The following is a 12,865-nucleotide window of genomic DNA, read 5'->3' on the forward strand; positions in this document are numbered from 1 at the left end:
CGAACCGAATTCAAGGAGAGGCTAGCTGAAGACTCCATCACTGACCCATGTGCTACTACTTCTACAAATGATTTCTGCAATGCATTATAGGTCTATGTAATACAGATGTTTTAACTTACAATGCTTGTAGATATACCTCACCATCTCTAAAATGTAATCCTCCACTTATTTCTCCTCAGCTTCAGAAATCCTTTGTCCTGATATTCCAGAGTCATCAGTGGTTCCAGGCAGAACTACACTGATAAATCATAAATAGCAACAGCTATAATTGTGGGGCAAAGGAACTGTGAAGTCAATAAAGGCTGGAGATCAATCATTTCAGCCAAGGCTGTTTCACTGCAGAATGAGCTTCCAGGGAACACTGTATTAAAATCCACAGCTTAATTATCTTTAGGGCATACTATAAGACCTTACTGATTCATAAATACTTCCCTACAATAACATGGTAGAAAGATCTGATTTGGTTTTAATAACAAAAGGGAAAGGGCAGAAGATTCTGACATTTGCTGCGATCATCGCTATATTGTTCTGTCCTTCTCACTAAACAGAGATTGGCTAAACTACAAATGGAGATAGTGTAACAGCTTACAAGTGAGGGAGTAAAAGAAGAGGGAGGAATTTAATATAAAGAGTTTCATGTGGAAGCATTAGAATGACACTAGCAAAGGAAGGGGTTTTGGAACCACAAGAAAGTAATCTTGCCAGCAAAATGCATTAAAATAGCATCTTTCATAAAAGAGCTGGGAGAACACTGGTCCTTCTAGCTCTTCTCAATCTCCAGGTTACATGACTCATACGGATAGGGCATTTCTTTAATTTTTGTAAGGAATCTAGCCTTCCTGGCAAACTCAAGAAGAACTAGTCAGAGAGACATACCACTCTTCTCATTCTGTGACAGAGATTGTGTGCTTGGTTGTGGTAAGCCTTCCTTCCACAAGCTCCAAAGGTAGTTAGGTTTCCAATTTCCTAATTCAAGTGTGCAGAAGCAAAGAGGCAGCCATTACACCGCGTGATGAATGTGAAAGAAACAAGGTAAGTTTATAAAAAGATTTTATTTCAATATGAGCAGTAACAGTACTTTTTGTCTGAAGGGGAGGTAAGAGTGCAAATAGGATCCTCAACCAATATAGTCCAACATACTTTCTGCAGCAGTTTTATGCTTCAGTGGTGCGTGCATCTAAATAAAGCAACAATTGCCCCTGAGTGGAAGGAAAAGATCCTGTATCTGGTGTTGAACAATTCCAGGGCTAAATCTAAGGTATCAAAGAGCAGCTATTTTTGCTGGAAGCAATTTTAAATTGAGGGGAGGGGAAAAAAAAAGGGGGGGAAAGAAAAAAGAGAAAAGCTGTTGAAAAGCACCAAAGAAAGCTGGGGCTCTAGAAAAAAGTGCCAATGGTCCTGACTGAGCTTTCTGTTCACTTCTCAATACATCAGGCCTGGAACAAGTTTCTCAGAGCAAAATTTCTCTAATTGGCTGGAAAGCATTTAAGGAAAAATCTTTTTAATTAAAAACAGAGAACCAACAAGACATGAAAGCCATGGGGGTTGGGAGAGGCATATGTTGACCTTATGAAGCTTCACAGCAGAACTCTGCAGGGGCTGTTTAAACTGAGAAAGCACAGTTTTAATTAAAGAGTCCTGAGGAACAGACAATTCAAAAGAGCAGGTCAGCTAGATTCCAAGAGGTCAGTTTAAGCATAAGCAGAGGGAAAACAAGACTTCTGGTCATTTTGCCTTCCCCTGGGAGAAATCTGTTGCTAACTGAGCATTATGCTCTGTGCTTCTCAAAACAGAAGCTAGCTGTCCTCTAACCACCTCTGTGGGTGTTGCGTATCATTGGCAAGTGTTTAAGGGAGGGAAGAAATTTTGTGAAGTCTACCCGTTTCTTGACACTGGATCACATTCTAAAATAAACGGATTTTTTTTCCCCCCAATGCATGGAATCCCAGATATGTTTATGCATACTTGAAAATGGAACTCTGCATCTTGCTAAGCTTCTAAAAACAGTGGGAAATCCTGTAAAAAAACCAGGCATATCACCAAACAGAAATCCTCTTTAAAAAAAAAAAAAAAAACAAACAAAACCCAACAACTTTTTCCTTAATTTTTGAAGTGTGTTATGTTACTATCACATTTAGTGAAGCTAGTCATTTTTCCTTGCTATTTGGAGACAAAAAGAAAAATAAATCTTGTCTCCAAACAAAAGGAGTCACGAAGGGCAATGTAGAACCCATCAAGTAGCAGGGCTAACACAGAAAAATGTAACACAAAAGCCGCTGCATTTCTCCATAAGAACTACTTTCCAGTAATTCAAAAGGTAAGGAATTAAGTAGAACAGTAATATCTACAGTAATTTCCCAAGAGAAACAGTAATGTTAGTGCACTTCAATTAGTGTATACATGGTTCTGCACATACACGGATTATTACATTTAAGTATTGCTTCCGTTCAGATAGATTTCTCTCTTATTGGCCCTTTGAGAACTTGTGGCTAGATGCATCTGCCTGGGTGAACAAGGTGCATATTCCAAGTCAAGGCATGGTTATTTCAAGACTGACAGACAAAGCAGTAAATTTGCCTGCATCAAGGAGGAGCAACTAGCAGCCAGATTAAGCAATCAGTTCACTCGTTTGTGAGATATTATATATTTTTCTAAAATCCCAATTAAACACTCAGAAGTGGAAAGGTGTGGGTTTTTTTTGTTTGTTTGTTTGGGTTTTTTTGAGTTTGTATAAGCTTGGAAATTGCATTGTCTTACATCTTTATTCTTCCTTGCTTCCTCCAGTCAAGGTGCAAGCTTTGATGCAAGTTCTCATTTATTATGTTGACCTATATCTTCACAGAGATGTCTTTTATGCAGTTTTTCAGGGATACCCTTCACAGATGGACAAAACTAAGAAAAAGCCACCACTCACTCCTAAAAGAGAAATTCAAATCTGGAATGAAACTTAAAGGAAATGAGAGGGGGAAACAATTTTATGGCAAAGGAATAAATAAAAACAAGAACATCCTAGGAGACGTGGAAGTTAGCGAATGTAATACTTTTGACAAAGAAAGACAAAAGATGCCTTCATAGTTCTTCGTAGTCATAAATCAGTGACAATACTGAAGCATGGAGCAATCCCTGCCCAGAAACAAACCGAGGAGAGAAAACTGGGACAGAGAAGAATCTTGCTGTAGAAGGCAATCGGCGTATTTTCACCCTTTTCTGCACACAGAAATTCTATTGAAATAAAATGGACATTTGATGAATTACTCTCCATACGCCTGACATAGGGCATCAAATGCAGAAAGATATTAGCTCATGTCTCAAAAGCAACATACTAACATTAATCCGAGCTATACATCCTCTAATTTCAGAACCAACAGGTTGTTTGTCCTATGCTCTGTTGCACAGTATAGGATAACCATAAACAGAATTTCTTACCAGGACTCTACAACTTACCTACTTTCTTGTGGGGGGTTGACCCTGGCTGGACACCAGGTGCCCACCAAAGCCACTCTATAACTCCTCCTCTTCAACTGTACAGGGGGAGACAAAATATAACAAAAAGCCCATGGGCCGAGATAAAGACAGGGAGAGATCTTCCACCAGTTACTGTCATGGGCAAAACAGATTCAACTTGGGAAATCAGTTTAATTTATTACCAATCAAACCAGGGTAAGGTAATGAGAAATAAAACCCAAATCTTAAAACACCTTCCCCCCACCCCTCCCTTCTTCCCAGGCTTAACTTTACTCCCAATTTCTCTACCTCATCCCCCCAGCAGCACAGGGGAACGGGGAATGTGGTCAGTTCATCACACATTGTTTCTGCTGCTCCTTCCTCCTCAGGGGGAGGACTCCTCTCACTCTTCCCCTGCTCCAGCGCAGGGTCCCTCCCATGGGAGACAGTTCTCCATGAACTTCTCCAACGTGGGTCCTTCCCATGGGCTGCGGTTCTTCACAAACTGCTCCAGCGTGGGCCCCTTCCACGGGGTGCAGTCCTTCAGGAACAGACTGCTCCAGCGTGGGTCCCCCGTGGGGTCACAAGTCCTGCCAGCAAACCTGCTCCAGCATGGGCTCCTTTCTCCACGGGTCCACAGGTCCTGCCAGGAGCCTGCTCCAGCGCGGGCTTCCCACAGGGTCACAGCCTCCTTCGGGCATCCACCTGCTCCGGCGTGGGGTCCTCCACGGGCTGCATGTGGGTATCTCCTCCACAGTTAAGCTCCATGGGCTGCAGGAGGACAGCCTGCCTCACCATGGTCTTCACCACGGGCTGCAGGGGAATATCTGCTCCAGCACCTGGAGCACCTCCTCCCCCTCCTTCTTCACTGACCTGGGTGTCTGCAGAGTTGTTCCTCTCACATAATCTCACTGCCTTCTCTGGCTGCAATTGCTGTCGCGCAGAAACTTTTTCCCCATCTTACATATGTTATCCCAGAGGTGCTACCACTGTCACTGATGGGCTCAGCCTTGGCCAGTGGTGGGTCCGTCTTGGAGCCGGCTGGCATGGGCTCTATCAGGCACAGTGGAAGCTTCTAGCAGCTTCTCACAGAAGCCACCCCTGTAACACACACATACACACACACACACACACTACCAAAACCTTGCCACACAAAGCCAAGACACTCCTGCACCTATTACAATGTTTACATTGTCAAAAATTGTATAAGCATAAAATGAAATGCTGTAGCAACAAACTATCTGTAGATAAAGTCACGATTTTATGCAAGCTTGTATAACTGCTTTTCATTTGATATGTACATATGGTCTTGTGTTCTAGTGCAGTGATCATAAAGAAACAACTTAAAACTAACTGCTGGAATAATCCAATTAGAAGATGTACCACCAGCCATGTTTCTAAAGAAAGCTCCAAGCTGAAAGTCTTACTTGCTTTGGGCATCACTTAGTCGGACTTTTTCTATCGTTAAGAGACTCATTCTGTAGTTTAGATCACCAATGACCTCACTTCTAGTTGCTGCTATTTGTGGTATAACATGATTCCTTCCCGCATCTAAAAGCAATGTATTTCAAGGAAAGAAATCCAGGTCTAGTCTATGCCTGAGTGTGGTAATGACCGTATTTTACCCACCACATTGCACAGATTCAGCTTCTTCTTAGTCTATGAGTTTAGTTCTTGAGAGACCATGAATGTTCCGAGATCCCCTATGCAGGGGAATATATACATAGCAGAAAAAAATCCCATAGCAAATAAAACTGAAATGAATAAAATCAAGGTTCTAGTCTGTAACTACTGCTAGAGAATCAAAGAAATTGGACTGAGTGGATGAATATATTGACAGCAAGCTCTCTAAAGTGATGCATTTCTGTCTCTAGTTAATGTAAAAAGAAAATGTATATAAATGTATAAATTTACAGGTAAACATGCCATGTTCGCTCAGACTAAAAAGTGCAGCCACTGGACTTCAAAGTCAGAAAAATATATGTTGAACTCTTTTAAAGCCACAACCAGAGCACAGTAACATCCACATGAGCTTTTGTTCCTGTGCTCCCCCTTCCCCTTCAAAGTACCTTGTCGATTACATTTTCTTCCAGAACCTTTTTCATATTCACATAAAACCGTTAAAAGTAAAAGAGAAGGGAAATATTATGTAGCTAAAACTTTTTGGTTCTTTCCAACAAATCCAGGTGCCTATCATCTGGCTGAATCAGATGATTGATTGATAGATAGATAGATCGATCGATAGATGAAGCTTGATGAAAACTTGCATTGAAAGTACAGCAGTGGGTACTTTCCATCAGATAGCTTCTTCTCAATTTGTCAACAAGGTTCACCACTGACAGCTACAGTTCTGGTGGATGACTTCTTCACTATCATCTCTAACTCTCCTACAGAAATACATTCTAGGAGTCTATCTTTCCTGACTATGACCTGACCTCAAATCAGATATGTCCTCACTGCATACTGGTTAGATTAATACCATACGATTTACCTGAAATCTTAAAAATATTATCCCTGAACTAATATAAATGATTTAGAATGTAACAAAGTACCTGTCACTGGGAAGAAGGTGTTACAGACAGCATAATCAGTCACTTCAGTAGCTAATTACAGATTTTGTCATGTTTAACTATGATTGTCTAATTTCCAAGGATCTAAAATAGCATATGTCAAAAAAGTCAAGTCGTTATTCATAATCTTGCAAACTCTGTTCATCATGAGCAAAATTGTTGCAAAGCTTAGCCAGAAGGTGAGGTTTTATCTATATTTAAAAGAATGGTTCTAGTCTTCCCTGCAACAAAAAGTGAGGCTTATAGTAAAAAAACCCACCAAAATTCATATTTGTACAGCAACATTCAGTGTATTTGCCTAAAATACTAAATTAAAAACTAAAACGATACATAATTTTAGTTGCATGTAGTTACATGAGTTTATTTTGAACTCTGGCCAGTTCTGTAATACCTAATATACCAAGTGCGGTATAAGAATAGCTAGACAAGATAGTACAATGCTGAATAGTTATTTTGGCATTGGAGCTTTTTCTTTGTGGGTAGGGTTGGGGAAGGGGTCACACAGTTGTCAGTGGTCCCCCTTCCACAGCCATCAGGATTCTGCAACACTCTCTAGGAGATGTGCCAGGACTAGCTCAGGCACAGCTCGGGTGGCAGCGTTCACCACCCTACAGCCCAACACCACTACATACTCTACCTCCAGCAGGGCTCCTAGTAAAAGCACTTGGCACCCCAACTGCCTAATAATCTCAACACCTACTTCCCTCATGCTCCATACCCTATATTGTAAACATCTCCGGGTCCACTACCCTGCTCCCATCCACCAACCCTCAGCACATTTCTTTGGGGTTTTTTTGTTGTTTTGGTTTGGTTTTTTTATCCATCCTCATGCACAGGCCCACAAATGTCCTCCCTCTGATCTATTGTTGCTTGACATCCTGTTCTGTAATGGAAGTAGCACTGGCAACAAGGTGCTCCTACACTACTTTATGCTACAAGCATTTTTTAACTGTTCCACAGGCAACTGTGATGGTGTCTTTCTATTAACAATGTTAGAACACTAGAACACAGTGTGAAGTGTCACTATTTGTACTGCATTAATAGCCTAGATAATTATTTTAATGTCATGGTAACAGGACAGCAGCAGATGCTGGAATACTTGCCTCCGTTTTTCCCCACTGTTCGGAAACACCTCCAGAAGGTCCGAAGAAAAGACGCCCTGTTATGAGGGGTAGCTTGAACAAAGCTGAACTCACGGAACAAGATGTGTGTTCCTTGACGCACGCTATTAAAACTGCGGAGATAAAGTCAAAACAAGAGAACGTTAGAAAGCTGAACCGATGTGAATGTTCTGGGGCCAGCTGGAACAGTAGCAAGAAAACCACTGGCAGTTACATTTTGTGAAACCAAATCTCCAAAGCTTACACCCATCTGTTCTCTAGAGAGAATACTATTTGCAAAAACCACACGTTGGAACTTAATTATAGGAATTAGAGGTTTGTGAAAGTAAAATTCATTCTAAAGAATCCCAGCAAGGGGTGTCCAAGAGCCACTTATTTGAAACCAATCCATTGGGAAGTGGGTGGCCAAGAGTAACTGTTGTTTATCTGACCAGAAGATGCCCTTTCTTTCAGTACCATTTGAACTTCACTACTATTCTCATCACAGTTTTCCGTGAAGCCACAAAACAAACAAAAAAATCTTCTTTAGCAGAAGCCTCGAGATTTCATTTCTAAGTTACTGAAACTTGACTGTATTGGATGTACGAAATCTACTTCAGTTGTCATGAAAAGCAGATTGACACTTCACTAAATGATACTTTGCACTAGGGCATTTTGAAAAGAGTAGCTGGTCATTATGATGGATAGTCAATTTGATATTCACATTCTTGTATTTCAGTACAAATTTCTCATATTTGAGTTGTAAGCACTTTAGGCTAACTTATAATAAATATTTGTCTTAAAAAGGTTTCTCTGAAGTGTAAGAAGCTCTCCTTTGGGCATGGTAAAGCTCAACATGCAAGAACAATAGAAATGCAAATACAAACATTATATACCAAAAGGTATAATGACAGGATTGCCTCAAAGATAGATTTGTGCATTTCACTCCGCATCGTGCAAGTGGGACAAAGCTTTCAAACACTCCAGAGAGATCATTAAAAACATTCACTTGGGACAGCAGCTTAACTCTCCCACATAGGAGAGAATTAATGAAAAGATACAAGTTTACTTTCATCACAGCAGAACCTCTCCATAGGTAGCATCTCCGCAACAGACAAAATCCACTAGTCAGTGTGAACCCTTTCAGTTTGCAATTTTAAATAATCTCTTTAAATATAAATAGTTTAAATCACTTTATCCTTCATAGTATAGAAAAGGGTCTCGCATTTGAAAGAGAATTATACCAGACAGAGTTGAGCAAAATTAAAGTGTCATGTAACAACTTGGGGGGGGGGGGGTGAGGTGGAGAGAAGCCAATTCAATTTTTCAGAAAAGAATCACAATTTCTGTTTTTTTATGTCCTGTTTCTCAAAGACATGCAGTAAATAGTTGGGGGTTTTTTTTGTCATGTGTTGAAAGCAAGGTGCAGAACACTGTTTCTTGCCCTCCTACCCAGAAGGAAATGCAACTCAAATAAAATAAGTACAATCACATTAAGATTAAGAAACACTCACAACTCTTGAATCCTGGAATTAGGAATACTCTTTCTGTAAATATCATGGACAAATATATTATGTTGTATTTATGAAGCCTTGTTCATGCACCAATGCTGTACAAACCAGAGGAAAGCTCAGCCATTGTCCCAAGAGATTAAAGTAAATAAGTCATGTGCCTGATCAAAATATGCCAAAAGTACACGAAAGGGCTCCCATGACTATCGTTGCAAGTAAGCAGTATTCATTACAAAGTGCTGTAGCACTTAGAGTGAATGAGTTCAGAGTAAGGTAAAGTAACTTGCATGAAGTCCCACAAGATGTCTGTGACAAAGCTGGAAATGGGATTTCAGATCTTCTCATCCCAAATCACAGCCTGTAAGACTTTTTTCATTTCCTATTTGCATTCTTTTGCTGATGATTTGACAGGCTGATAGAGAAAAGAGGGATATGAATGAAAAAGAAGAAACTTGGTGTAATAGGAGAAGACAGCTTTCAGAAAGATGACACACATAAGGGAGACGTTTAGGAAGAGAAGGAAGATGAAGGCACAACAATACAACTAAATGCACCAAATTATGTTGCTCAGAACAAGTACAGTACATCCAACGTCTGGAAGCTGATCCTGGCACGACTGTAATGGAAAGGTCCAGACATGAAGCTAACATGCTATTAATTCACAGCAGACAGCCCTACTATATTACTCCTTAGTTCTAATAAGTGAAAACTCAAATCACTTGCATTTTCAGCATGGGATGGCTCTAACCCTAGCAGGCAGAAGGGTATGATATCATTTGTTGTTGCTTACTCAGTTAAAAGAGTGGGTGGATATGTTGGAACACCAGCACACCTGGATGTGCGGACAGCCAAGTGCCGCCAGCTAGTTGAGTAAAAGAGGTACAATATTTCTTTCATTCCTCATTTCTTGCAATAAGATTTTCTTTAACTACACAATGGAAGAATTTTTCCCCAAAAGCTCAAGTTTGTGAGCATGGGAGTCAGAATTTTATCCCAGTTAAGATGCTGCATTTCAGAGACCCTGCTTTATAAATACCTTTTTTTAAGTTGTAAAAGCTCAGCTCAAAGGAGCCAGCCTGTGATGGAGCTATCCAGCAAGCAGCCCAATGACAAATCAACAGATCTATTCTCAGGCAGGGTCAAGATCACTACAAGAGACAAGAACACTATACATTTTGAACAAACTATATATTTTAAAATTCCTTTATCATGGCTAGGTGGGCAGTACAAAAATAACTTGGCCACCTTTTCCTGAACAATTGCCCAGAGGTGAAGTTACTGTCAATGTGGCAAGTAGTAACAGCTTGCAGGTAAACCCTTCTGGAAGAAAAAGAAACAGTGATGACCCAAAGCTGTTGCAGGTATTCCAACAGCATGTAGGGAGTATCACCAACACCTTACCTACGATTTTTATATACATGTGAACAGATGTCTTTTCCAGTTTCTTTTGAACACAGAAATAAAACAAGCTGCAGACTCCGAGGAATGGCTTAAGTAAGCAAGAAACCAACAGCAAAGCAACAAACTTAGCTCAAACATTCTCAGCAAGTTTAACAGCTGCTGAGATTCTTCCCTTAGGATTGCGCAGTCTTCCCTCTATCTGCCTTCCTCTCACTGAACAACTCATACCCTTAGCAAAGTTAGGTGGTCAGAGCTTATCAGCACATTTGCAGGAGAAAGACTTAGAACAAACAAGGGTATCTCAAAAAGGTATTCGTTTGTCCTCAATCATTTAGAAATAGGTTTCTGAACCAGACACAGAAGCAGGGAAAATAATTTTTCACTTCTCTGGTTAACTTCTCCTTTCCCCCTTTTAGGCCTTTAGTGCAGCCATCTGCAAGAGATTCCTTCAAGAAGAAAGCTTTGGACAACTCTGCAAGTCTCCAAGCCTCCTATTGCAGACATAATGGTTGCCCCGGCCCTCTACATTACCAGTAAATAGAGGAGGCAAATTAGAACATTAACAAAAGTTACTAATGATGTGATTTTTATTTGTCATGCTGAAACCGAGACTAGAAATTGAACTGAATATTCATTAGTTAACACCAGTTCACTGCAAACACTCATATTTCACACAAGAATCGTTACGCAACTGGGTACTCCATTAACAAAATGGCTTTTCCCATTCACTTGTGAGAATATTCTGGAGAAAGACGAGAGAAAAATAAAGCAAGGTTCTCGCTCGATGGGAAGATCTAAAGACACTTTTACAGTAGGGACTTCAAGACGCTTACTTTTTCACTCCTTTGCTTTATATGCCCCAGAGCAGCCAAACCACAGAACAGAGTCTCTTCCAATGCCACTGCTGAGAAAGCTGTGTCTTGCAGCACACCCAGTCTATGCTTGTGGCATGGCACGTGCACGTGCGAGGAAGAAAAAAAGTTTTGGGAGAACACTGTGATAAAACAGCCCCAGGTCTCAGAAATGGCTACGCTGGGAACGCTAGCACTCAGGTGCTGCTTCTCTGAACAGAGCTGCTTTCAGTAAGGCTTTGTCTTTTGTGTAATTACATTTTGGCAACTTGCCAGAGTTCAGAAACTTTCAAGCACTCTTTTCAAACCTTTGGACTTCTAAATAGATTGTAAAAGTCCCAGGATGCTATGGTAACACCCCAATTGAAACCCACTACAGTAGTTAGCCTCTCCCTGCTGAACTCAGGCAAAGCCAAATATGCGCAATGCAGAGAGAGCCCCAAGTCCCCGAGAAGGACAGAAGAGCTTGCCAGGACCCTGCTGTCCCCCTAGCAGGTGCCACCTTTGGTTACCATGCAAAGAGCTGAATGAGTTCACAGGACTCCTCCTCTACTAAATAGAAAACAAGGAACAAGGACCGTTATTCCTTAGCTTACAGCATTACTGCTTGCATTTTCCATCAAGAGCACGACGAAGGAATGTGTTGGTATTGGCTGGGATAGAGTTAATTTTCTTCATAGCAGCTAGCATGGTGCTATGTTTTGGATTCGTGCTGAAAACACTGTTGATAATACAGAGATGTTTTCATTATTGCTGAGCAGCGCTCACACAGAGTCAAGGCCTTTTCTGCTTCTCACACCACCCCACCAGCGAGTGGGCTGGGTGTGCACAAGAAGTTGGGAGGGGACACAGCTGGGACAGCTGACCCCAACTGACCAAGGGGATATCCCACACCATATGACATCATGCTCAGCATATAAAGCTGGGGGAAGAAGGAGGAAGGGGGGGACATTCAAAGTTATGCCATTTATCTTCCCAAGTAACCATTATGCATGATGGAGCCCTGCTTTCCTGGAGATGGCTGAACACCTGCCTGCTGATGGGACGTAGTTAATAAATTCCTTGTTTTGCTTTGCTTGCGTGCACAGCTTTTGCTTTACCTATTAAACTGTTTTTATCTCAACCCATGAGTTTTCTCACTTTTGCTCTTCTGATTCCTTCCTCCATCCCACTGGGGGGACATGAGTGAGCAGCTGTGTGGTGCTTAGTTGCTGGCTGGGGTTAAACCACGACAATGAAGAAAAATTCACTTTGAAGGCTTATGCTGCTTCTCCAGCATGAACAATTCTGCCCCCCCCTTTTCTTCCCAGTTACACAGGTGTCTAAGTCACTAAAACAGAACTGAGTTTCTTAAGCAAAAATAAGGTAGTTTCAAATGCAAAGTTGCCATCAGAGGCTAAGTCTAGACTGGCTGAAACATCTGTAGAGAGAAACAGTGCAGAGGACCCGATGTCAACATTATAGGTATCTCAGGGTTCGTTTTTTCTTGAAACACACCCTGGACTAGCTCTAGTCTGGTCCCATGGGCCGAATGCTCATTTGCAGTTGGAACACATCTTCCAGTTCAGTTTCATATGAAAGGAACTCAGGTCATAAGCTCCAAGACTGCTTCATGGTGTGAACCAAAGCACAGTAAGTAGGGATAATCAGGAGTATTAGGATTAGAGACTGTGGTACAATGGGTAACAAAGAACTAGCGCTAGCAATAGAAAATACTGAAATTCAAAAGGCTTTAAAGCCCAGGCAATTTCTGTTGTTAAATAACTCATCCACACACAAAGCATCCCCAAGCGACCAATCACACTTACCCCAAGGCTAGGCTCTGAAACAGCAAAGTGAGGTTTACCTTGCCTGCAACAAGCCCCGAGAGGGAACATGTAAAACTGTAGGCACCATTGGGAAAAAAATCCCAGTTTCACTGCTGTGATGAATAAATTACTGCCGCATGAGTATAATTTAATTTAAGATCATTTTATTCTTCACCTATT

The 12,865-nt window shown here is 41.1% G+C and overlaps 1 protein-coding gene across 2 annotated transcripts in view; it reads right to left on the reverse strand.

The window, feature by feature from the left end:
* Nucleotides 1-12,865, reverse strand: part of CSTPP1 (centriolar satellite-associated tubulin polyglutamylase complex regulator 1) — an 86,007-nt gene that overhangs the window by 50,224 nt on the left and 22,918 nt on the right. For both annotated transcript variants that reach the window (XM_087746122.1, XM_087746123.1), the window contains exon 3: nt 7,118-7,248. In XM_087746122.1, the coding sequence (XP_087602248.1) occupies nt 7,118-7,248 (131 nt within the window). The remainder of the gene's footprint in view (nt 1-7,117; nt 7,249-12,865) is intronic.

The sequence above is a fragment of the Nipponia nippon genome, unplaced genomic scaffold, assembly GCF_047370975.1.
Source record: "Nipponia nippon isolate SJK-2023a ecotype South Korea unplaced genomic scaffold, ASM4737097v1 scaffold_10, whole genome shotgun sequence".
Lineage (NCBI taxonomy): Eukaryota > Metazoa > Chordata > Aves > Pelecaniformes > Threskiornithidae > Nipponia > Nipponia nippon.